Source organism: Salminus brasiliensis, chromosome 7 (assembly GCF_030463535.1).
Source record: "Salminus brasiliensis chromosome 7, fSalBra1.hap2, whole genome shotgun sequence".
Lineage (NCBI taxonomy): Eukaryota > Metazoa > Chordata > Actinopteri > Characiformes > Bryconidae > Salminus > Salminus brasiliensis.
This window is the reverse complement of record NC_132884.1, coordinates 3,907,349-3,935,078: the sequence shown is the minus strand read 5'-3', so window position 1 is coordinate 3,935,078 and position 27,730 is coordinate 3,907,349. Positions and strand designations below refer to the sequence as shown.

The 27,730-nt window shown below is 42.3% G+C and overlaps 1 protein-coding gene across 2 annotated transcripts; it reads left to right on the top strand.

Annotated features, from left to right (window-relative positions):
• The first annotated feature begins 506 nt into the window (after window positions 1-506).
• On the top strand, window positions 507-26,430 carry LOC140559826 (synaptogyrin-1-like). 2 transcript variants are annotated; one of them, XM_072683494.1, is made up of 4 exons: window positions 507-932; window positions 16,846-17,083; window positions 19,513-19,658; window positions 20,090-21,067. In XM_072683494.1, exons 1-4 carry the CDS (start codon window positions 834-836, stop codon window positions 20,195-20,197), a joined length of 591 nt encoding a protein of 196 aa, XP_072539595.1. In that variant the 5' UTR covers window positions 507-833; the 3' UTR covers window positions 20,198-21,067. The 2 variants fall into 2 exon arrangements, with proteins under 2 accessions (XP_072539595.1, XP_072539594.1); XM_072683493.1 differs by lacking the exon at window positions 20,090-21,067 and adding an exon at window positions 21,207-26,430 and having other exon boundaries at window positions 509-932.
• The last annotated feature ends 1,300 nt before the right edge of the window (window positions 26,431-27,730 follow it).

Here is a 27,730-nt window from a genome sequence, read left to right as displayed (position 1 = left end):
TATTAATTATTTTTTTTATTAAATTATTACTTCAATTTAAGGAAGTGTGCATCAGCATTTATTTCATGAATGTAAAAAGTATTAATATAATGTATTTAATTATTTACGTATTTAAGTACGTAAAGCCCAGTTATTAATCAATATTAATCAATATTTTTGCATCCATGTTTTAGGTACATGATAAATAACTAATAGTGAATAATAATACATTACAAATATTATTTTAACATTAATAACACGATTATTATTATTATTATTATTATTATAATTATTATTATTATTCAAGCAAAAAAACATGCAGATTTTAATGTTGTCAGTGTTGCCAACCGTGTTTCCGCTCGCCTGTTAAATGTTCGGTCACATTTGGGCAATTAAAAATGTATTTATTATTTTTTTATTAACATATTTATTATTTGTTACGTCATAATCATTATAGTATTAATACAACCTGCCTTAATACTAATATTAATTAATACTAATACAGACTGTACTACGGTAAAGCTAAACTCCTCATTACGCGCAGACGGACACACACACACGCACGCACGCACGCATCGTATTCTGCTTTAGCGCACGCGACAGGGACGGACTCACAGCTAATACACACACACACACACACACAGCACAGCGCAGGACCGCACACGAGCCCCGGAGACAGAGGAGCAGCGCAGCAGGCTGTGGGTCAGAGGAGCTGGGCAGGAGAGGAGAGGAGAGGAAGGACGGAGGAAGAGGAGAGGAGGAGGGGGCGTCAACTGCGCGAGGCCATTTTAACACGAGCATCTCTGAGAGAGAGCGCGAGAGAGAGAGAGAGCGCGAGCGATCAGAAGAAGAAGATGGAGGGAATGGCGTATGGAGCTGGGAAGGCTGGAGGAGCCTTCGACCCCATCACTTTCTTCCAGCAGCCACACACCGTCCTCCGCATGGTGTCCTGGGTGAGTCGTGGCCTCCACACACACACGCACGCACGCACGCACGCACACAAACACGGGAGAGCGAGCGCGCGCGCGCGCGCGCGCGATGCTTATGCATGCTGTATACACACCATACGCACGATGCTAATGCATGTCTGGGTAAGGTTAGCACATGGCGAACATTGGGGGGACGTTGCCAGAATAGCCATGATGGTCATCACACCAAAGGACAGCAAGAGCAGGACAGTCCACAGCGACTGCAGTAGTGGAGTAAGGGGAGGGGACATAAACAGACCAGGCCATCAGCATGAGTGCATGCTTGTATAATTAATATATATATATATATATAAATAACCTGCAGCTTTATTATTAATCTGAATCATGCATGCATTGATTCACTCACTGCTGTAAACGATTCAGCAAAGATTCATTTAACTATTATAAAAGAGTCATATGTAAGTGTGAAGTTATTAAGGAGATGAAGGGGTTAATCTGTGACCAGGCCCCATAATTTGGCAGCAGTAGCATGCATAGTAACTAGTGTGTGTGTGTGTGTGTGTGGCTAGTAGAGACAAGATGGTCATCACACTAAAGGACAGTGAGTAGAGGACGGTCCATAGCTACTGCAGTTACTATTCGCTTGTTCCCCCGAATGCATGGCATGATTCACTCACTGCTGTAAACGATTCAGTAATGATTCATTTAACTACTATAAAAGACTCATATGTGAGTTATGTAGTTATTAAGGAGATGAAGGGGTTAATCTGTGACCAGGCCCCATAATTTGGCAGCAGTAGCATGCATAGTAACTAGTGTGTGTGTGTGTGTGGCTAGTAGAGACATGATGGTCATCACACTAAAGGACAGTGAGTAGAGGACGGTCCATAGCTACTGCAGTTACTATTCGCTTATTCCCCCGAATGCATGGCATGATTCACTCACTGCTGTAAACGATTCAGTAATGATTCATTCAACTACTATAAAAGACTCATATGTGAGTTATGTAGTTATTAAGGAGATGAAGGGGTTAATCTGTGACCAGGCCCCATAATTTGGCAGCAGTAGCATGCATAGTAACTAGTGTGTGTGTGTGTGTGTGTGTGTGGCTAGTAGAGACATGATGGTCATCACACTAAAGGGCAGTGAGTAGAGGACAGTCCATAGCTACTGCAGTTACTATTCGCTTATTCCCCAGAATGCATGACATGATTCACTCACTGCTGTAAACGATTCAGCAAAGATTCATTTAACTATTATAAAAGAGTCATATGTGAGTTATGTAGTTATTAAGGAGTTGAAGGGGTTAATCTGTGACCAGGCCCCATAATTTGGCAGCAGTAGCATGCATAGTAACTAGTGTGTGTGTGTGTGTGTGTGTGGCTAGTAGAGACATGATGGTCATCACACTAAAGGACAGTGAGTAGAGGACGGTCCATAGCTACTGCAGTTACTATTCGCTTGTTCCCCCGAATGCATGACATGATTCACTCACTGCTGTAAACGATTCAGCAAAGATTCATTTAACTATTATAAAAGACTCATATGTGAGTTATGAAGTTATTAAGGAGATGAAGGGGTTAATCTGTGACCAGGCCCCATAATTTGGTAGCAGTAGTAAGTAGAGTGTGTGTGTGTGGGTTGTGTGTGTGTGGGTGGGACTAGTATAGCCATGATGGTCATCACACTAATGGACAGCAAGTGCAGGACAGTCCACAGCGGCTGCAGTAGTGGAGTAAAGGGGGGCATAAACAGACCAGGCCATCAGCCTGAGTGCATGTTTACATGGGATCAGAAATTGTAGGTGTATAATATACACAATATGGACAAAAGTATTGGGACACCTGCTCATCCATTGTTTCTTTCAAAATCAAGGGTACTAAAAATAAGCGTATCCTGCTTTCGCTGGAGTAGCTGTCTCTACTGTCTCTACTGTCCAGGCAAGACGTTCTACTAGAGTTTGGAGGAGCACTGCTGTGAGGATTTGATTGCATTCATCGACAAGAGCGTTCGTGAGGTCAGGGTGTTGGATGATCACCACCCCATCTCATTCCTCCTCATTCCTAACTTCCCAACTCCTCCCAGCAGTACTGAATGGAGCTCCACCATCATTCCAGAGAACACAGTTCCTCCACTGCTCTTCAGCTCAGTAATGCTGGGGGGCTTAATACCCCTCTAGCCCACCCCTGGCATTAGGCAGCATGGTGCCAATAGGTTGAGCAGATGCTTATCTGCTCAAGAGAGTCCTAATAATTCTATTGGCTGGACCTCTGTACAGTGTGTGTGTGTGTGTGTATTGGTACATCTGTGCCAGCAATGGGTGCAACTCACAATAGCTGAATGCATTCGTTAGAAGGGGTGTCCACAAATATTTGGACATGTAGCGTGAGTCGTTAATAGTAGTAGTACAGGCTAGCTACTCGCTAGCTACATTAGCCTCTAGCATAAAACCAAAGAAGCATGCCCTGGGCTTCAGTCTTTGTCCAGTAAATAGCCTCCACCTGACCTGGACCTCCCCTGCACTGTTGTAAAGCAGCGGCTCTCTGGAGAAGGCCAGGGGATGGTTCATATTCCTGCTGATCACATACGCAGTGCTCACAGCCCTGTAGCTGTGGGTTTTTCCCCTTGCAGTTTTCAGACACCAGCTGCAACCAGTTCTGATCAGAAGTTTAATAGAAATGCACTATGCAGCTGTGCGTTTGGCTGCAGGACATGACCAGAAATTGATTGGGTTTGTTCTGAGTAATGGAGTTACTGCAGATGATGCATCGTTGAGACCAAAAGCCTCATTCGTGACTGAAGCAAGTGATGTGTAAGGATTAAAACAGCGGTTTTGTTAAAATATTCAACTTATGGCTCCATCATTTGGTCACAGTTCAGATTCAGTTCATACTTAGAAATTCCGAAAAAAACCATGAGGGATAAGGGAAAGAACATCGGATGAGAGGATAGTGACAGAGATGACCGGCAATGAGCTTATAGAGAATTACAGCATCTTACTGGCATAGTGCAGAAATCACCTAATTCCACAGGGTTTGCTTACTTTTGCATCATCTAGAGCTCTACTGACGTCTTACAGCCATAAAAACAAATTCATAAAGTTTAGTTTACATAAAACTTAAAAAAAAAAAAAAAAGTTTTATTTTTGATTTTTCCCTTTTTTTACACCCCAATTTGGACCAATTTCGCCAATTACCCAACCCATTCATATTCTCCCCATCACATGCAGCGCTCCCGACACTGGGAAGGTGAAGGCCGACACACATCTTTTTCCGATGCAGCATCACCAGGCAGCCAATAGGCTCAGAGGAAAGTGCCGTGTGTACCCGGCTCCCATGCATCGTCCATCGCAGTACCGGCGTCTTGCACCAGTTGGGCTCTCTTGAGGCCCCAGCATGGCCGGGTTTCGAACTGGCAGCCCTCTGGGCATAGTGACAGCACCTTATTCTGCTTATCCCTGAACTTAATTCACTTAATTTTAATTAACAGTTAAAAATATACTGACGATGAAACTGATGATGATGAAATTCTGGTCATTACCATCACCAGGTCTCATTACCGACACTCCAGTCAGGTGTCGATAATGACATGTTTTGTGGTCAATTTAAAAAAAAAAAAAAAAAAATCAACAGTGATTATATGATGCACATAAAATACATGTTTGTTTATTTATTGTAACATATTGATGTAGCTGTATAAACGGTAATGACGCTGAATAAAAATATACTACATAATCTGAAGGATTACATGAGTAAATTACTCATAAGGCACTTAAACATGTGCCTTACAGAAATTACAGGCTGATGCGGTAATGACTGTAAGATTGGGGACAGTAATGTATTATTAAAAATAGGGCTGGGCGATAAAGTTTAAAATATTGTCATAAAAAAGATAAATATGATCACAAACAATACTTTTGGTGTATTTGTAAATTATTATATTTTAATTAACTGCACTTTTATTACTTTTTTGGAGCTGAAAATTATTGATGTTCAAAACTCAAAAAAGACAATGGACATATTTTGTTAAATGGAACAATAAATAATACAGTATATATTTAATACCTAAGCCTTTAACACCTAAACCTATTAACACATTTCTAACATTAATAATTTGGGGACATAGATAGAACAGTCAACCAATAGAAGAATCAACCATAAACAATACATAATGTAATGTAATATAATATAATCAGTATAATAATACAGTAGACTGATGAAATTTAATAAGGGAAAACATACAGTAAAGCAGTAACGCTGATCAGTAGTGGACAGTATGTTCGGTGGTGCTGTGTGGAGATGCTCATGACGTGTCCGGCGCTGTGTGACCACTCAGTGAGTAATCTGAGGTCAGTACAGTCAGAGAGAAACTGACAGCATGAATTAATGTGAATTAAAGTGTAAAGTTTTATTAGTCGCTCCTCGTTAGTTTCGTCGTTCGTCATTTGCATTTGCGGCCCATAAAGTGTAGCAGGCTCAGTTCAGATTCGACTGATGACTGATCCAGTCTACTAACTGAGCCTGAAAACAGTGGAAAACTCTCCTCAGACCGTCCCCTCGACTCTGTGCTCTCTGATACGAGGCTTCATCCTCTAAACCTGTGTAAGATTCGAGCCCAGTTAAGGCAGACTGCAGGGAACGGCTCCCCCTTGCTGTTCAACCTTCCTCCCTCACTCTCTCTCTCTTTCTGTCTCTTTCTTTGTCTCTCTGCCACTCCATTTCCCCCTGACGGATTGGCTCCAGTATTGACTCATCAAGGATCCAGTTAATTAGGAAACAACAACAGCAGTGGGCAGTGTAAACACCTCACTAATGACCTCACCTCTTAAACACTCTTTCCTTTCCCTGTTAGGTTGCAGTGCAGGACTTGATGCATGGGCCACCTTCCCGTGGAAAAACTACACGTCTGTGCGTCACGATTTCGGGTAACCCCTCCCATCCTGTGTGTTTAGGCCAGGCTTTAGTTCTGCACAGTGACTGTAGAAACCATGGACAGCTCAACGTCTCTCTAAAGTGAAGCCACTGCAGCTCTAGCGCCTCTGCTGGCTGGTTGCGGTATGACATGTCGCTCCGTCCAAAACAGACCATTGAATTTTTCTCGACTTGAAGGTTTTGGTCAAACCCTTGAGAAACAGAACCCAGAACCCTCAGCGCCGGGTCAGAACCCTCAGTAATTGGTCAGACCCCCACCCCCCAGCGCCAGATCTTGGTGAGGAGTTTAATGTAGAAATATGAGGTTGTGTCTCTTTGCTAGCTGTGGTGTTCAGGGCACTTGCTAACAGTGCGAATGATGCTAATGTTGCTAATGTTTACATGGACGGAGTGGGAGGAGTTAAACCTGACGCATTGATCGTTCCTCCTCCAGAATGAAGCTCAGTAGGTGCTGGGCTTCAGTCTGTCCAGTCACAGATGAGGTGATGTGGTGTTAGCGCCAAAGAGACGCTCGGCTAGGTCGATTCGCTCCACCGTCTGAACGCCACTGCTTTCCGCACCTCTTCAGCGTGCTTCAGCCTAGACCGATTAGCCTGTCGTCCACGTTGGAGGGACTTCCAGACATGTTAACTGCCCTCCTGTTGGCTGTGCTGAAGTCATTCAAAAATCAGGCGGAGCCAATATGCCACCATGGCAACCCAACAGGAGCATCAACCTTCAGAAGGTCGCCGCCCACCACTACGAAATATTGGGTCAAATCCTCGCTGGTTCATCATCAACTAAGGCGGAGTTACAGACGCAGCAGAACTGAATTTTCAACCACTAGGGGGCGCCCAGTCCAGTTTGGAATGGAGAAAGTGCTATTTATCGGCATAAAGGGACAGCGTTACTGTCCGTCCGAACACCATAAGGTCAGCATGTGGTGTTTAGCGCCCAGTTGGCAGCACTACAACCTTGGGCACAGCTGTGTGTGTGTGTGTGTGTTGCTTAGTGTTGCTTACTGTAGAGACTGCATTAGGTTCAGTACACACTACCACTACTCCTGTCCCGGCCAGCAGAGCATTCAGTAATGCAGTCCTGAGAGAGATAAAGAGAGAGAGGGAGAGAGAGAATAGTCAGAGCGAGAGAGATGTGGAAAGGGAAGGGAAGAGTAGCTGTGTTAGATAAGTGTCAGCAGGGACAGCGGGCCTAAGGCTAGTGTGCACTGTGTGTGTTAGTGGATTCTGTCTTTGCAAGTGTGTGTGTGTGTGTGTGTGTGTATTTACTTTGGTTCATCAGGTGTGCTTGGTAAGATTTCCATAACAAAGTTTTCTCTCCACGTTTCTCATTAGTTCCATGTGAAACACATTAGTGATGGGCAGGGTTTGTCCAAATGTTTGTGGACACCCCTTCTAATGAGTGCATTCAGCTCCTTTAAGTTGCACCCCTTGCTGGCACAGGCGTGTAAGTGCACACACACACACACACAGCTTGTTTTGTCCATGTAGAGAAGTGCTGCCAATAGAATTAACAGGACTCTCTGGTGCAGATAAACGTTTGGCACCATGCTGCCTAATGCCAGGGGTGGGCTAGAGGGGTATGAAGCCCCCCAGTATTGAGCTGTGGAGCAGTGGAAGAACTGTGTTCTCTAGAATGATGGTTCTCCATTCAAGTGGGGGGGGGGGGGGGGTGGGAGGGGTGATCATCCAACATCCTGGCTCCTCTTGCTCTTAGAGCTTAGTAGGGCTGCAACAAACGACTATTTTGATAGTTGAGTAATTGCAATGATTGATTATTAAAATGAATGATTAATTATTTGTATTAGAAAACACTCACTTATCAAATAACTCTTGCATAACTATCAGCTTTTAAATTTAACTTAAGGTTGTTTTATGCATTTGCTAACATTGAAGACAATAAAGATAAATACTTTATTTGCAAATTCACTGAACTTTCCTGCTAACATAAAAGATGATCAGCAAAAAGAAAAAAGTGACTTTTAATTTGACACCGTCTGTTAGTTTATATTAGTGACTTTTATTTTGACAGTATGTTTGTTTGTTTATATTAGTGACTTTTATTTTCACAGTATGTTCGCTTGTTTGTATTAGTGACTTTTATTTTGACACAGTCTGTTTATTCATTTGTATTTGTGACCTTTATTTTGACATGGTCAATTTGTTAATTTGGATGAATGACTTTTATTTTGACATGGCCTGCTTATTCATTTGTATTTGTGATTCGTTTTTGACTATTTTTTTTTTAGTAGTAACTTTTATTTTGACACAGTCTGTTTAAGCTTTTGTATTTGTGATTTTTATTTTGGCAAATCCTATTTGTTTGTGTTAGTGACTTTTATTTTGACACAGTCTATTTATTTGTATTTGTGACTGTTATTTTGACACAGTCTGTCCGTTTGTATTACTGACTTTTATTTTGATTGGTCCGTGGTTCGTGTCCTGGTCCTAATTGAGTCGGCAACTTTTTAAATAGATTTTAGATCCAAATGGGAACCTCCAGGCACCAACCTCCCTCGCCAGTCTGGGAAGCAGTTGGAGCTTGTGGGAAGTTCATGTTGGATTTCTGACGATTCTCAGAGATTAGAGCAAATCTCTCTGCCTAAACGACCACCCGTGCTGCTGGAAGTCCTGTAGCCCAGAGAGGCAGTGCGGGATAAAGGCTTAGTCTGTGTGAAAGTCTTACTGTTAAGTGCTTCAGGGAGTCGTGAAGCCTTTGCATGCTCTTAAATTTATAGCAGATTTATATTGACTCAAAGATCATGAGTGGTAAAATGTGCAGAACATGAGCAGATATTCACTTCCCAGGATGCGCATCGCTAACACCAGTTAGCATACCTATCAGCCTAGCAGCCTTGAGTTACTCATAACTCATAACCATAGCTTTGCATGACGCCATGCACCAGGGAAGGCATGCCGACAGCCAGACTCCTCATGGACAGCTGTACACATGCATTTGTTGACAAGCTAAGAGAGTAACTGAATGCAGGTCGTGACCTCGGGTGACGGAAATTCAGGGTCAGGACGACATCTGATTTTTCCATTACGTTACTTTTCACGTCATTTTTCAAACGTCACATGCAAACGTGATATTAATATAAAATACTAGTATTTCGTTGTGAGGAATGGTGACCAAATCCAAACCCACCAAATTCAACGTCTAACACAGGAGCTTGACGTCAACCCAGTGTTTCTTCTACCCCATTCTACCCACCTAACACTAAGAATGCCCCCAACACTAGGGGGGTGAAGACGTCTCCACATGTCTCTGCCGACAACCCACCCCAGAGAGAGCAAGGCCAGTTGTGCCCTCTCAGACTCCGGCTGCTGATGGCAAACAGCATGACGGGTCAAACCAGCGATCCTCAGATCACAGTGGCAGCTTCTTAGTCCACTGGACCATTTGGAGCCTGTGTTGTTGGCTTTTGACGGATATGGGGCTTTGATTTCCAACCGAATCCAACATCTGTCCAAGGTTAGGTTGAAAAATTTTGGTTTAAAATTGTTTAAAATGTTGATTTTTTTAACCAAAATTCAACGTCTGTCCGTCTGAGGCGGTTACAGGATATACCACTGTAATTGAGAAATATATATCACACAGTTCTGGAGAGAGGTTCTCCTGCAGCTCCACCACAGTTCCATAGTTCCTGTTCCAGTCAGTGGAGCATCAGCATACCCAATTTATGCCCAATTTCCCAGCCTGTACGTATGCTCCCCCTATCGACACCAGTGAGGATGAAGACCAACACACGCCATCTCCGACACATGTGCCGCCAGCCAACACCACCGATTCAGCAGCACCCTGTAACCAACGCACCTGGAAGGAAGCAGCGTACACCCATCTCCATTGCAGGGGCCGGCAAACCTGCAGACCCGCAGAGTGATGTGGGGAGACGGCGCCATCTACCCTCCCTGGAGAGAGCGCGAGGCCAATTGTGCTCTCTCAGGCTCCGGCTGCCGATGCCTAGCAGCATGACCAGGATTCGGACCAGCGATCCTCTGACCATAGTGACAGATTCTCCGACCATTAATCCGCTGGACCACTCGGGGTCCCTTGAAGCTGCTGTTTTTTATGGTAATATGGACATAATAGAGTTGCTGTACGATGCAAAAAGCTGGCAAGTCTGCCATCAACTCTCCGACCAAAACCAGGACACAAATCAGACTGACGCCGCAACACACACACACACAGAGCCTCTCATCCGCACCATTACCGGGCCTGTGTGTTGCCATGACAACACGGTGACACAACCACTGAGACGCAGCAAGAGAGGCGCAGTGCTGCTGAGACACAAACACACTATCCCAGAGTCCTCCAGCACTGCAATGGGAGCGACACCCAGAGAACGAGGCTTAGCATGCAGGGCCACCGACACACGATCAGGAAAATCAAAGATGGAGAGGGAGGAGACAGAGGAGGACATTGGTACATTTGCACAGCCAGATTGCTGCCATACGCTGCCCCAACACATCCCCCAATGGCCTCAACGTGTGGAATATTAAAAATATGATGTATGATGCTACACTCTCAGTAAAATCGGTAAAATCTCAGGGTGAATGTCAATTCTTATTGGCACGCTAACATTTTACTTCACCTTGAGTTCATTAAAAACAGGATGGCGAGTTGCTTTGAGAGCCGCTGCTCACCCCCACATACCACCCTTTTTTATTAGCCTTTCTCAGGATACACCAACTCCTAGACCTTACTTCTGAGTGTGTTCTCATTGGTCGCTGTTTGTACTAGCTGTCTAGCATTTACTTCACCTTGAGTTCACATCTCTCTCTTTGATTCTGGCTTGTTTGCTTTCCCAGCTGTACCCTGCTGCACCTGCCTTTCTGTCCTTGGGTTTCCAGCTACTCAAATCAGGACTGATAGGCATCCATAATTCAGTTTGTGTTCATTTTCTAAAATATATCTGGAGTTTAATGTTTTGCTGGCCGGTATGGTCAGTGGTGTTGCAGAGCTATTTCACCTAGCTTTCACTATCGCCGTTTATCGCAGTATATTGACTTATAACTATAACAGATCATATGACCAGGTTCTTGTCATCAGACGTCCCTTTACTGAAGTTAGTTTGAAGCGGCTGCTTATCAAAGTGAAATGTTATTTTTATTATTATTTATTTTTTTAGATCAGCATCACAGATGCTACTAATCTACTAACGCTCGCCAAAGCTCCTCGTAGGTCAGCTGCTAGCCCAGAAGAGGGTCAGATTCACCACTCCAGGTTTCAGGTGCTACTTCCTATTGATTATGGGTATTCATTCCACAGCCCGGTTCAGATCAGCACAATGACTCTCCACTGACTGAATGAATCAGATTTGCTAAATGATTCAGACTTTCACTTTGAAGATTTCTCATCTTACAGGGCCGGTCATTTTACACCGCATGTGACCATACAATGCTCAAACACTTGATCTCACAGTTACACACACACACACACACAGAGGGAAAGAGAGGATAGGGGTCAGACTGCAGAAGCAAACCCAGCTTCCATTAAAATACTCTTAACCAAAAAAGAATCCATCCTCAAGGGTTCTTAAGGAAATGCAGTGGTTCTAGATATTAATGAATGGATTCATGACCTGTTCAGAACTGGCTGTTTTTGACAGCTTGAACGACTGCTCGCCCCACCTCCCAGACCCCACCCTAGCTAGCTAGCTGACATTTACTTCACCTTGAGTTCATGAAAAACAAGTTAGCATTTGATTGACATGCCTCAGTCCAGCACTCCCAGTCTGCTGCACCACTCATACTGAACTGGACACCACAGCGTCCTTCTCCCTCTGTTCAGCCCTGTTCAGAGCTGCGAAAGCGCCTGATAAATCGACCAATAGAAACGCTCGAAAAATGACTCGGGTTCAGATATTTTCACAGTGATGTCCATCGAAAGTTGAGATGTTTTTTTTTTAAGGACTGACGCTTGACTGCGATGATGTATATGTGTGTGTGTGTGTGTATGCAGTGTGTTTAAGAGACGTGTGGAGAGTGTGTGTGGGTGTGCAGCATAAACATGTTCATCACGACTTGTTTCTTTTGATTTGTCTCCTCCCTGTTGCGCTATGCAGCCCTCTCCGACACACACACACACACACACACACACACACACACACACACATAGAGATCTCATCATAGCACCCAGAGCTGACTTAAGAAATCATCAATTTCGGAGTGTCAGGCTGGGAGCAGAACTTAGCATTGTGTAGCTAGCAACAGTACTAGCTAGCACACAAGCGTTCCTGAAGGACCCCGGCCTGTTTTTTGTTTTACGTCCACCAGATTAAAAATAAATAAATAAAGTAAACTCAGTACAGAGGAGAGGCAAAGACGTTAGAGGGTCTGTAAAATCTTTGGGAGAGGTCATCAACCAGCGGAGTGTGGTCCTCAGCTCCAGTCTCACAGTTAGCATCAGCGCTCTCACTTTTTTCTTGTAGCTAGTTCTATAATTCCAGACCGTAGTCTGTCGGTTTCTCCGTATTTTCAGTTAGCCTCCTTTCCCCCTGACCTTCGATGGTCAGGACTGACCACCACAGAGGTGGTGGGTCATTCTCAGCAGTGCCTGGGACCACGCAAGTAAGGGCAGGTGTGTAAAGGCAGCTTACAGCTACACAATGCTTAGTGTTACGGTGTAGAAGACACCCGAACTGCGGGACGCATCATAAACGGTGTGAACGGCCGAGTGAACCGCCATACCGGTCAGCGGGTGGTGTAGCTGTATCGCAGTGTAGCTAAACACTGCAGTTCCGCTGGGCTGTATGGAGGAGGTCCGCTGCAGCAGCACAATCATTAGGAAACATTAAGCCTTTCTTATGAAAGTCCCTGGTTACAGGCTGTTGACTCACTGGATTGCCGTCACACACGCTCACTCACACACTTACACACACACACACACACACACATACATGCAAAGGTGCACACTCACTGTGGGGAGACAGAGCTGAGGATGGGCAGAGAGACAGATAACAATATAGTTAGAGAGAGAGAGAAAGAGAGAGAGAGCTGATACAGAGCTGAATCCCAGTCTAAAAATATCCCTCTCTCTCTTTTCTTCCTTCTCATCCATTTATCCCATTCATCCCTCCTCTGGCATAATGGTTGAAGTGGGGCTAATGAGCATGTAAGTGTGTGTAGGTGTGTATGCCCTCGTGTGTCCCATAAACAGGGAGACCCAGCGAGGCACACCAAAAGATAAGGTCTTAACCATGGAGGGGGGGGGGGGGGGGGGGGTGAAGAGAAAAGAGTTAAGACAGGGAGAGACAACGGAGCAAACGAGAAAGGAGGAGAGAGAGAGGAATGGAGGAAAGAGAGAGAAATAGAGAGAGAGAAATGGAGGAAAGAGAGAGAAATAGAGGGAGAGAAATGGAGGAAAGAGAGAAATAGAGAGAGAGAAATGGAGGAAAGAGAGAGAAATAGAGGAAAGAGAGAGAAATGGAGGAAAGAGAGAGAAATAGAGGGAGAGAAATGGAGGAAAGAGAGAAATGGAGGAAAGAGAGAGAAATAGAGGGAGAGAAATGGAGGAAAGAGAAATAGAGAGAAATAGAGAGAGAGAAATGGAGGAAAGAGAGAGAAATAGAGAGAGAGAAATGGAGGAAAGAGAGAGAAATGGAGGAAAGAGAGAAATAGAGAGAGAGAAATGGAGGAAAGAGAGAGAAATGGAGGAAAGAGAGAGAAATAGAGGGAGAGAAATGGAGGAAAGAGAGAGAAATAGAGGAAATAGAGAGAAATAGAGGGAGAGAAATGGAGGAAAGAGAGAGAAATAGAGGAAATAGAGAGAAATAGAGGGAGAGAAATGGAGGAAAGAGAGAGAAATAGAGGAAATAGAGAGAAATAGAGGGAGAGAAATAGAGAGAGAGAAATAGAGGAAATAGAGAGAAATAGAGAGAGAGAAATGGAGGAAAGAGAGAGAAATAGAGGGAGAGAAATGGAGGAAAGAGAGAGAAATGGAGGAAAGAGAGAGAAATGGAGGAAAGAGAGAGAAATAGAGGGAGAGAAATGGAGGAAAGAGAGAAATGGAGGAAAGAGAGAGAAATAGAGGGAGAGAAATGGAGGAAAGAGAAATAGAGAGAAATAGAGAGAGAGAAATGGAGGAAAGAGAGAGAAATAGAGAGAGAGAAATGGAGGAAAGAGAGAGAAATGGAGGAAAGAGAGAAATAGAGAGAGAGAAATGGAGGAAAGAGAGAGAAATGGAGGAAAGAGAGAGAAATAGAGGGAGAGAAATGGAGGAAAGAGAGAGAAATAGAGGAAATAGAGAGAAATAGAGAGAGAGAAATGGAGGAAAGAGAGAGAAATGGAGGAAAGAGAGAGAAATGGAGGAAAGAGAGAAATAGAGAGAGAGAAATGGAGAAATAGAGAGAGAGAAATAGAGAGAAATGGAGGAAAGAGAGAAATAGAGAGAGAGAAATGGAGGAAAGAGAGAGAAATGGAGGAAAGAGAGAAATAGAGAGAGAGAAATGGAGAAATAGAGAGAGAGAAATGGAGGAAAGAGAGAAATAGAGAGAGAGAAATGGAGAAATAGAGAGAGAGAAATAGAGAGAAATGGAGGAAAGAGAGAAATAGAGAGAGAGAAATGGAGGAAAGAGAGAGAAATGGAGAGAGCGAGAGGAGAGAGTAATATCATCAACCCACCCCTGACAGAGCAGGGCCAGCTGTGCTCTCTCAGGCTCCGGCTGCTGATGTCGTTATTCACCATTTTTATGAAATAACTGTTCCAGGTGTGAGGAGCTCCTCCCCTACTGTCTAACCCAGTCCTGGATATTTAGGTATACTCTGTTATCTACACTACCTCTAGTCAGCATGACCAATGAGTACGCAATTGGGACACGACCTAGGTTCGGATTTTGGGTTGGAGTTACAGATGGGGGTAAGGGTGAAGGTGAGGGTGAGTGGTAGGGTGAGGGTGAGGTTTGGGGTAAGGGTGAGGTTTGGGGTTAGGGTGAGGTTTGGGGTTAGGGTTAGGGTGAGGGTGAGGGTTAGGGTTAGGGTTAGGGTGAGGGTAAGGGTGAGGGTTAGGGTGAGGGTGAGGGTTAGGCTGAGTTTATTAGAGATTTAGTTGAATGTCATTCCTGAGTGAGACTGATTCGTGTGGATGCTCTTATGTAGAGCCAAATCCCAGAGAACAGCTGTGCAAACCCTAGCGGCACACACACACACACACACACACACACACACAGAGTGAAGAACATCCCTGTCACTGTTGGCAAACAAATGCCTAGAGCGAGACACACACACCCACACACCCACCAAACAGTTCTTTTTCCCTGGGGCCAAACAAAACGCTCCCCCTGAGGGAACCAGTCCAGACTTCAGCTTCTGAAGTTGGAACAGCTCTAAGTTTCACAACTTCACTGCCGAGGGAAATCAGGAGGAAGGTTCGAGCTTTGGAAGGAAATCTAAACCTACAGTATAATATCTAATATGAGATGTTTGGGGGTTCGGTAGGGTTGGGCGGTGTGACACCGTACTCAATGTCGGGATCTGCTCCACATCCTTTCAGACCCTCGGCACAGTGGATGGGTGGACACGAGCACCTGCAGATGTTTTCAGAAGTGCTGTGTGTCTGACGAAGTCAGTCTAGGTGGTCTTCCAGGTCTTGTTCGGAGGTTGTTAGGGTCCTCATTTTCTCTGGATGCGTGAGTCAGTTTTTAAACTTATGCAGGTGAATGATCTTCTGTCTCTATCTCCTCCAACATACACTAAATGTCCAAATGTTTGTGGACACCCCTTCTACTGAAGCTACTTTAAATTGTCCCTGTTTTTGACACAGATGTGCAAATGCACACACACAGCTTGTCTAGTCCCTGTATAGAAGTACTGCCAATAGAATAGGACTCTCTGGAGCAGATAAGCATAATCCTATTGGCACCATGCTGCCTAATGCCAGGCGAGGGCTAGAGGGGTATCCCTTTAAAGGCATCCCAGCATTGACCGTGATGGTGTTACATCCAGTACGTTTGGGATGAGGCGGAGTGATGATCATCCAACATCCATGATCTCACTAAAGTTCTTGTCGCTGAATGCAATCAGATCATCACAGCAAATGCTGCAAAATGTAGTTAATACAAGCCTTCCCTGGACAAAGAAAAGCAGGATAAATTCTTTTAATACTCTTGATTTTGGAAGAAACAACAATGAACGAGCAGGTGTCCCAATACTTTTGTCACTTAATGGCCATTTTTGATTGGAAATGAATCAAATAGGTCAATTCAGTGTCTTTTTTGTGACATCTGTTACATTAGAAAACACCGTCTTCTGTTCTGTAAAGCCTCGTACATTTCTTTTACAGTAAAAAAAAAGAGGAAGCTGGGGTTGTGGTTGGTCTTTCTGCTCCGTCAGTGTCTCCTCTCTCTACCCGTTTCTCACCTCAACTCTCCAGCTGATTCTCTCTTTGCTCTGAAACAGGAAGCCTGACAGCTGCTTTGAAAATGAGAATGAAATTCTAGTAGATATTGGTCTTCTACACCATGTTTGATCAATTCTTCCCTATGATCCTCCATCTAAACTGACTGACCTCTCCGCTGAAAACTACAGCTCAAGACTGGGACTCTGGTCTGAGCTGGTCTTTGATGGTCATGTTGGTTGAAAAGCTGGTCATCCAGGTGAAAACACACCATATACTGGTAAGCTAGCTGGTTAACCAGCTCTTGACCAGCATATTTACATTTGATTTAGGTCACACTGGTCAAGATGATCGTCCAGCGTAGACGGTCATGCTGGTCAATCAACTTGGTGATGCTGGTCAGGCTAGTCGACCAGCTTAGTCCTGCTGGTTTTGCAGCTTGGTGATACAGGTTATGCTGGTCAGCCAGCTTGGTCATGCTGCTCATGCTAGTCACCAGCTTGATCATGATAGTCAACTAGCTTGGTGATGCTGGTCATGTCGGTCGACCAGCTTAGTCCTGCTGGCCAGTCAGCTTGGTCTTACCTGTGCAGCAGTGGGCGGGACAAAGTAACTCTCTCTCTCTCTCTCTCTCTCTCTCTCTCTCTCTTGCTCTCTCTCGCTCTCTCTCTCAGCTCTTCTCCTTGGTGATATTCGGTTGCATAGCTAACGAGGGCTACGTGAACCGACCTGATGAAGTGGTGGAGTACTGCGTCTACAACCGCAACCAGAACGCCTGCAACTACGCTGTTGGCATGGGGACGCTGGCCTTCCTCTGCTGCATGGCCTTCCTGGCCCTGGACGTCTACTTTCCTCAGATCAGCAGCGTGAAAGACCGCAAGAAAGCCGTGCTGGCCGACGTGGGGATCTCAGGTGAGAGAGTGCCTACAGCTGTCAGTAAATTTCAGCAAGGTGGGTGGGATGGGCCTACACATGTAAATTTTGCTAATTTACTGTAGTTACTTAATTGCTCTCAGTACCTGAATATAGGAATAAAAATGCATAGCTTCATGGTAATAGCTCTAGACCAGTTCTAGATCTCGGCCAGTACTGGATACACTGGTTTACTTAATGGGATTCTCATCCAAAGCTGGTTCTCCAGGAGACTTTGTAGCGAGGAGCACTGCCAGATTGGTCAGACACTAGAGGGCGCTCATGAGCTATTTATTTATTTATTTATTAATTCATATAAAAAATTCTGTTTATGTACTTTCAAGATATTAGGGAGCACAAACAGCCAATTAGTCAGCCTGCCAGCCAATCAGCACGCAGTAGCCAGAATGTTTACTGCCCAAAAAGCCGTTAAATTAGAAAAATAAGTTTCCATTGATTTTATTCTGCTCTCCAAGCTGCCAGAATCCCAACGGAAGAGGAAAGTGGGAAACATTTTTGTGTTTTTATTAGCTGTTTGATCCGGTTTACTCAATTCAATAAGCTTCATTCCTTACATTCTTAAAAAAATAATAAATACCAGTCATTTTTTCAGTATACCAGAGTGCCCCTAGTGGTGACTGGTGGCAAGAGCAGTCAGTCCTTGAAGGTGATCATGGATGGTGGAAGCAGGAAAAATGGGCAAGCATAAGAATCTGAACCACTGTAATGGCTGGACGACAGCCGTGGGTCAGAACCATGTCTAGCTTGTCGTGTAAAGGCTGGACTTCAACAGAAGCGCCTCTTCATTATCGATCAACAGCCCCAGCCTCAGGGAGTCTGACGATGCGTGATCTGTGTGTGTGTGTGTGTGTGTGTGTGTGTTTCCGTTGGGGTCTGTTTTTTTAATTACATCCCTCTCTTCTCTTCTGGACTCCCTCGCTCTGGAGTCATTACAGTAGAAGCTTATTTGCTGAGGGGGGGGGGGGGGGGGTTGGCTTGAATTGGTGCCAGTGCGTCAGTAAAAGGTGGCCACTCGGGCCTAGCTGTGAAATATTACAGCAAACTGTAGAGAACAATATCCATTTACGAGCTGTACACACACACACACACACACACACACAAACAGTGTGCTGTTTTGGGCTGTATTGTACCCTTTCACTCAGAGTGGAGGAGAGACAGACTGGGTCATTTGGACAGGGCTGAATGGATGATGTATGTGTTTGGATGAGGCTTTGCTCTCTCCAGCTCTGTTTATTAGCAGGAGTACCTCCGCTGCTCCCGCTCGGGATTACAGGGATGTTTTGAGTTTCAGTGGAGGAAATAAATGAGGGCTGTAATGACATTTCACATCATCACGATCAAAATTTCATGGTGATTCTTTTTGACCTTCAAGGCTGGGTGTCATATAGTGTGATGTAATCTCTCTCTCTCTCTCTCTCTATATATATATATATATATAATATCACTATCTCTCTCTCTCTCCATCACTATCTCTACTGCTATCTCTCTCTATATATATCACTATCTCTCTCTATCTCTTGCTTTATCACCATCTGGATCACTATCTCTCTCTCCCTCTCTCTCTCTCTCTCTCTCTCTATATATATATATATATATATATATATATATATAATATCACTATCTCTCTCTCTCTCCATCACTATCTCTACTGCTATCTCTCTCTATATATATCACTATCTCTCTCTATCTCTTGCTTTATCACCATCTCTATCACTATCTCTCTCTCTCCCTCTCTCTCTATATATATGTCACTATCTCTCTCTCCATCACTATCTCTACTGTTATCTCTCTCTATATATATCACTATCTCTCTCTATCTCTTGCTTTATCACCATCTGTATCACTATCTCTCTCTCTCTCTCCCTCTCTCTCTATATATATGTCACTATCTCTCTCTCCATCACTATCTCTACTGTTATCTCTCTCTATATATATCACTATCTCTCTCTATCTCTTGCTTTATCACCATCTCTATCACTATCTCTCTCTCTCTCTCTCTCTCTCTCTATATATATATATATATATACATATATATCACTATCTCTCTATTTCTCTATCATCTTTTTCATTATCTCTCTATCTCTGTCACTGTCTCTCTCTATATATCACTATCTCTATTTCTCTATCACTGTCTCTTGCTCGATCATTATCTCTCTCTCTATCACTATCTCTCTCTATCTCTTGTTTTATCACTATCTCTCTCTGTCACTATCTCTATCACTGTCTCTCTGTCACTGTCTCGCTCTCTCTATATATGTATACATTTATATCACTATCTCTCTATTTCTTTATCACTATCTCTCTCTCCCTCTATCTCTTGCTCGATCATTATCTCTCTATCTCTCTCTATCTCTCTCTATCACTATCCATCAATCATTATCTCTCTCTTTCTCTCTCTCTCTCTCTAGCGTTCTGGTCCTTCGTGTGGTTTGTGGGCTTCTGTTTCTTGGCCAATCAGTGGCAGGTGGCGAAGCTTGAAGATAATCCGCTGAAGGAGGGCGCGGATGCAGCTCGGGCGGCCATCACCTTCGCCTTCTTCTCCATCTTCACCTGGGTCTGTACCTTTCTCTTTTTGACCCTCTTTTCTCAGTGGACCTACATGTTATGCTTTGATAATACACAATGCTGATAATAGCATTATAACAGCCTTATATCCTGCATGTCTCTCTCTCTCTCTCTCTCTCTCTCTCTCTCTCTCTCTCAGCTATAAATGAAAAATATACGGTTTAGATCAAAAAACGCTGAAAACCGTGTCTCAGGAATCAGGCAGTGTCTGCCCCCCAACGAGTGCCCCCCTCTCTGAATGACTTTGTTTGCATATTAATGATGTTATATTAATATACCTCAAAAAAGTTACTGGTAGAATCCAAAAACCGAACACCAAACCCAAACCCGCCCTGGGCCCTGTGTTAGCCCTGTGTGCTGATAAGTGTTCTCCATTGCTGTGTGTGTGTGTGTGTGTGTGTGTGTGTGTGTGTTTTCCAGGCTGCTCTTGCATGGTTGTCTTTGGAAAAGCTAAAGAGAGTGTCTTTTGAAGAGGAATACAACAAACTGTTCCCTCCCCATCCCCATCCTCAGTCCCGGCTGATATAGCAACACTCTTCCACACACTCTTCCACACACACACACACACACACACACTTCCACAAGCTCAGCCTTATTCCAGCCTCTGCAATCAGCTTCCTAAGTGCCAAACTGTGCTTTACCTCCAGTGCTTCATGTCCTAACTATACTCCTGCACACACACAGACCATGACATGGTGCCACCAGAAGTGTCTTTGTTTACACACAGGGCTACAAACAGACCCCAGGCCTAAAGAATATACAGCCCACCGGCCTAAAGGGTCTCACAGTAGCCCTGGTAGTAAGTCTCTACACACCAAAGCCCAGGTAGGCTGCTTTTCTCGGCCGCTACGTCATAAACAGCTGTTCCAAAGCCAAAAGGACCCCTGGAAATGCAGCCTACGGCCGGAGCGTTTTGGAGGATGCAACCGATGTTCTCTTCCCGGCTGTCAGACACATCAGACATGTCGTATTTTTGAAACAGCAGCCTCATTTTGGGACACTGTCAACATTTTTAAATACCGCGGGATAGTGTATGACCGTTATACTGTCCAAGCCTAGTAGACCTAGAGACATTGCAATCTTGAAATTCCTATTTTTTTTACTTTCGAACGAAACGCTTGCTTTTTTGCGTGCTAGCATTAGCCGAGCATCGTCTGCTTCACTAATTATATTCTCACTTCTCTTCCCCAACCCTCTCTCTCTCATTTCCTCTCTCTCTCATGTCCCTACACTCATTCTTCATTACTTAAACCCTCATTTAAATTGTTATTTAATCACTTTGTTATTATTTAATCCACCTGTTCCTGTGTTTCTTTTATGGATTATGGGTTTAAATCCTTCGTTATTGCTGATTGGACGTTCAACACCCCATTAATTAAACCCAATTCCATCATCCTTCCTTTAATTTCCCACAATCTCACCTCTGTTGCTTTTACAATCCTCGGTTACTATGTCCTGCTACACCTGCATGGTTTCCCACTCCACAACCCCACCCCACTTCACTGGTTCTGTCGCCCGTCCTCACTGCTGGGCACAGGCAGGGCAGGCGTTCCTGGCCTTTCAGAGGTATAAGCTGGGGGCGGATTCGGCCCTGTTCTCGCAGGACTATACCGACCCCAGCCAGGACGCAGCAGCCGCCCCCTACAGCGCCTTCACCAGCGGTGACGACCTGGAGAGCCCGGGGGGGACCGGATCGTACCAGCAGCCCAGCGGCGATGGCGCGTTCGACGGGTCTGCGGGGTACCAGCGCCAAGACTACTGAAGAGTTCAGTCAGTACTGAAAGGTGGCACAGGGTTGTGTTGAGACTAAAGGAGACTGTACCGGACCAGGCTTCCCAGATATTTTACAGCAGTCGCAATACATACTATACACTACTGTTCAAAAGTTTGGAATCACTTGGCATCACTAGTCTTATATTAAAAATTGTATTTTAATTAAATATCATAGCATTGTAGATGCTTAAGCAATATTTCTAGTTTGTATGCATTTATTTATATATATTTATTTTATTTTTGCAGTGTTTTGGGGATCCTAAGTGTAGAAACTCCTCCAAAAATATTTGAAATAAAAAGTAACTTGATCATTTTTTGTTCTATGTGAACAAAAATGGCAACATTAGGATTGGGTGAGTGGGCATTACTTCACCCATGGCATCACTAAACAACACTCAACACATTATTAAAAAAACATGGAGTGCACAAAACATACAGTATATACAGTCCAGTGAAGCTGAAAATAGCTTCTAATTAAAATTCTGAACCGGGTAGGTGGTGGTGTTAACCTTACTAGCAGCTGTGATGAACATCCAATAATTGGCTACTAATGACTTATAGTAACATATATATATATATATATAACCAAATAATGTCATATATTTATATTTTATGCAGCTTGTTTATGGAATCATTTAAAGTGTAGCTTCATATCATAATCATATACATGTCTTTTGCAATAAAACAATGCAATATAAAGATATATAATACTGTAATGTTTAAACAGTGAATCCAAACTTTTGGACAGTAGTGTATACTGGCACTATTTAAACTCTTACAGCCCTCCAGACTGGTTTAGTTGGCGTATCCCATGTAGAAATCAGATATATGGCAATATATACACTTTAAAGATGACACATATTAGAACATAGAATAAATTATATATATTTAAACAGTCATATCAGAATATCATGACCACCTAACTCATAGAGGAAATGACCACTCTTGGCTCAGATGACAGTAGCGAGACAACGTTGTGGCATGGACTGAGGTTAACTGCTCCACAGTGGCCTGTCAATTGCTCTGTACCACTTGCCGGACTCATCGTCCACCTCTGCTTTAATGGCCTGTTGGGTACCACTGTTAGGCCAATAGGTCATATAATCGACATATATATACTGTATATATATATATATATACTCACACACACACGCGTTTGGAACCAGACAGAAAACCTTTCGATGGAGGTCAGTATAGAAAGATTTGATCCCAAGTCATTTTGGAGCATTTCTATTGGTCCATGTATCAGGAAGTCAAATACGGGACAGCGATGGTATATATCATACATATATACGTACTATAATGGATATTTCCTTATACTTTTACGTTTATGTATCATATATTATGCACGTGTCCAATAGCTGATACTTGTAGACAATATATGTATATATATATATATATATATAAATGATTATATATATATGCCCAATCATTTATATATTTGTTAAAGCCCCAGAATACGAGAGAGGGTGCGTTATCAAGAAATAACAGCTTTGCTTAGGGCTTTTACTTTACCCTCTGGTTGGAGGGATACAACGTTTGTGGGAATGCTTTTCAACCAATCAGCTCGCGTAATTGGAACTAACTGTTGTTTAATGCCATTTATCTGATTTCCATATGGGATTGGTTCTTTCTCTGCTTATTCAAAAGCCAACTTGGGGTCACATTGGATGAATAATGGAGGTACGGCACTGGGTGAGGTAGGCCCAGCGCTCGCAGTCATACCAGTTTGCCTTCAGCTCCATCTTGAATTGGCTTGACCGCTCAAACCTTGTGCAGAATCACAGAGTCCAGCAAGCAACGTACCTTCTTCATGTATATATATATATATATATATATATATATATATATATACATATATATCAATATCTTAACTGCACCCATTAGGTTCTGCATAAGCAGACTGGGCTAAACTAATCCTGTATTAAATGACACTGGTTTTATCACTGGGAGAGTATCCCAACAGAGTGACCCAACATAGAATCTGTGTGTTTCCACTATTCCATATGTTTATGATATCTGGATATGATCAAACACACTCAACCCATCTTGCTCTCGGAAGCTACCTGTAGCCTTTGGTCATATACACTGGGTGAAAAAAAGAAAAAACAACAACACACTGCCGCTGAAGTTAAAGACATGTCTGATCACAGTGCCTCAGTCTGCGCTCTCTTCAACCCTAGGAGAAATGAGGTGTGTGTCTGTGTATATGTTCTTTGTCTGTCGGTACGCCTGTGTGTCTCTGTCAGTCTCTTTGTGGTATTGGGGGAGGATAGAGGGACGGTGGGTGTCGGGGGGAGGGGAGGGTGGGTGTAGATGAAGAGTAAGATGGCTAATCCTGCTAAACACATCGTTATACCGCTCACAGATGACCATGGATAAATGACCAGAGTCGGCCTGACCAATATGACTGACCGTTTTGTCTGATATTAATGGACTCATTTTCCCATTTGTTTTAGGTACCATTCACCAATTCCCAGGCTATATATATATATATATATATATATATATATATATATATATATATATATATATATGATTAATTGTTGGAATTATTTTCAAAGCCAGGCACAATACAAGGCAGCCAATCAGAACAAAAGTCATTTACATATGTCACTCTTAAAGACACAGTAAAGAGACCAGCCTTACACACCGAAACTTTCAGGCGACGCCAGTTGCGCGTTAAGTCCACACTAATACACAGTAATGTTGAACAATAATATGGAACTTGGGTGTCCTCTGTCCACTTGGTGTCCACTCAGCGCAGTGGGAATGACTTCACACCTCCAACCACGTTCCAATAATCCCCAAAAACAGTGAGCTAAAGACTTCAGAGTTGACCACAACTACTTTGACTGGTCTTTTACCAGTGTTTTTTTGGTGAATCTAACCAAAATATGTCCCATTTTTTTATGTCCCAGGTTAGCATTGTCCCAGGTTAGCATTGTCCCAGGTTAGCACTGTCCCAGGTTAGCACTGTTAGCGGCTTAAGTTGATAACACCGCGGTTTGCAGTATTTTATACATTTTGTTGAATCTAACCAAAATATGTCCCATTTTTTAATGTCCCAGATTAGCAATGTCCCAGGTTAGCATTGTCCCAGGTTAGCACTGTTAGCGGCTTCAGTTGATAATACCGCATTATACGGTATTTTACACATCCAAATATGACAGAAACACGTCCACAGATAGATGACGGACAGTACTAAGTGTACGACTTGTTTAATAAGGCACAAATAAACTGTATACTAACACTGCTGACGTACAGAGCAGCCATCTTGGATTTTGAAGTCTGGGTTGGTGTGACCCCTCCTGACTTTCCAAGTGGGAAATCTGACTTGCGGGGATGTTCCCATTCAGATTTCCTACTTGGAAACAAGATCAAACGGATCACAATCATAGTAGCCTAATCGGCTAGCATTAGCTTTTAGCCTAACACCCACCTATCACCTACCGGTTTTCCTGGATTTGGCATCCTCACACGGTGTCGGAGTTCCCCTTCTTAGGCGTGCTAAGCGCTAGTCTGAGGTAGTCTAGAAGAGATGGTTACAGCCAGGGGGCTAATGTTAGCCTTTTAGCCCATGATTTAGCCTGTCTCAGCCAATCCCCCGAAGATTGTCCACTTTCCACACTAATAATCAAACGTGACGTTCTTGTTTACATCTCCTAGAACTAGCCAGCTAGCTAACAACTGATTAAACAGTTGCATTAGCGAACATTTCCCTGCTGTTATCGTGGAAATTAGCTACGTGGCAACTCACAGGACGCTACTAGTTGTATGAAAATTTTGCTGTGTAAAGCCAACCTACGAGGTACAAGAGACGGCTAACATGCTAATATTGCTAGCAGTGCTGTTTGGTGACTGTTCACTTCCATTCATTGTTAGCAACATTAGCATCACTGAATGAAGTATTCCTTTAAGGTTCCTCAGATTTATTGGCTTTATAAGAGAACATCGTTCAGGATTTCGATGCTGTTTTGATCAACAACCCTGTTTATCTAAAAACCCAGAATCTAAATTTCAATCATAACTAAAAAACGACTAATATTATTGATAATCAACCGATTTCAACTCCTTAAATTTAATATCAGTGATGAAATGTTGAAGTTCTTTGGGTCCAATTTTAGTTTTACCGAGTTTTAATTCAGATTTATTGGGATTTATTATTTTTTATTTAGTTTAACAGTACATAACGGCAGTGATATGCGAATAGTCATGATGAAGCTGTAAAATATTAATATTTAATAAGTATTTAATAAGTGCTGAGTGTTTAAATCTTTCTAGATACAGATTAAACCACTTTTCAGGGGCTAAATTACAATATTTATGGTGATTTTCAATAAAAAGCCCTCATTAGTCTTGTTTGATCTGTGCTGGGAGCGAACGGGACGGTGGGTTTAGCTGTCTGGAGTGTCCTGCTGTTTCACTGTGTCACATAGTTTTATCGATTGTAATTCCAGATCCCATCCTCCAGACAAAACTCCGACCTTAGCAGAGCTCAATATGTATATATATATAGATCTGTAAATCTGTAATTGAATATAAACATTCTCTTTTATTTTAGGGTATATTTAAAGATCATCCTGTGAAAAGTTTGCATAATTTCGGTTATGTGTGTGTGTGTGTGTGTGTGTGTGTGTGTGTGTATGTATGTGTGTGTGTGAAATTTATTATTTCTGGGAATACAGTTTTATTTTGGAATAATAATGACTTCAATCAAAATACAAAAAAAATAAAAGAATAAGTTGGGACACCAAACTTATATAGCTGTGTAGAACTGCGTGATCTCTGTGTTCATCTAGATGTAGCTAGAGACGATGAAAACCAGTTTACTGAGTGCTACTGTTTTTGATGTGATGAATTTTAATCTATACAGACAATAAGAAATAATAAATAAACGACCCGAACACTTCCTTCAGTCGTTTGTGGTGTTTTTTTTTTTCTTTTTCATTAAGATTTTTGTATTTATTTATCTTTAGATGTGAACAGCAGCCGGAAATTAGAGGATTGTTTAACGTTGAAAACAAAAAGTGTGCAGGAAATACAGTTCATGTGCAAATCTGGCATCCGTCACCTCTATTAACCAGCTTCAGACAATGAAATAATGTCATGTTTTTATTTTTAGTATTTTTTTAAGGCTTTATTTGCTTTTAGAAATGTGCATACCCCAAGCATTACCTCTTAATGTACATTATAGCTAATAACTGAATGGATCTTAATCTGAGGAGGAGTTTAACAATGTATCCAGAGAGTTTAGGATCCTGTAATTAATTGCAGCACAGTTAGATTTCATTTTTGGCCACAAGATGGAGGTAAAATGAAAGAATTGCTTCACTAGAAACTCAAACCAGTAAGTGACATGTCTATATGTGTATTTATATATATATATATATATATATATATATATATATATATATATTAATTAACTAAATTATTATATTGAAAGCAGATGTAATTAAAAATAGATTTGCTTCTATAATAAAATGGCATTATTTTACATGCCATTACATTTGCATATTAATGTGTTTGTTTGGGGTTTTTTTTGGTTTTGCAATCATATTAAGCGAACAAACAGTAATGCTTTATTAGTAAACGACTCTGATAATCGTCTTTTTCATAATATTCAATTTTACAAATTTTTATATAGTGAACATTTTCCTAATTCTAAGCTTAGATATCAACTATATATTTTTACATAAACATTTATATAATATTTGTATATTTTAATAGTAATAATAGTATCAGAACTACAGATCTATAAAGTCTGGCAGGCTGAAATGTCACACGATACAAAACTTTCCTCAAATTTAACTTGTGTCTTTAAAAAAATCATCATCTCTGTAGCATTACTGCTAATTTTCCCAGCAGATATACTAATTGCAAATATCAGCTTTGATTTTTTTGTTTGTTTATTAGTAATAATAGATTATTATTGTGTTTAATGGAGCAAAATTGTGTTAAATAAGCAAATAAGCAGTAATGCTTTGTAACAGCTTTCAGATGTTCAGCTATTTTATATTATGACATTTGATTTACACTCTATTTATATTTATTTTTAGTATAATTGATTTCCTTTTGTTTATTAATTTAATTGTTATATAATAAACATATATATTAATATTATATATTATATATTGTTATATAAATAAATAATAAATAAGCCTCTAAATATGAACTGTCACTTTTGCCCATCAGCGCCTGGAGGGCGGAAGCTCGCTAACACCGGCTGTGCTCTAATTGTAGCAGTTCCCCCTCTCTCTGCCTTCTAGTGTTCTAGTTAGGACACAA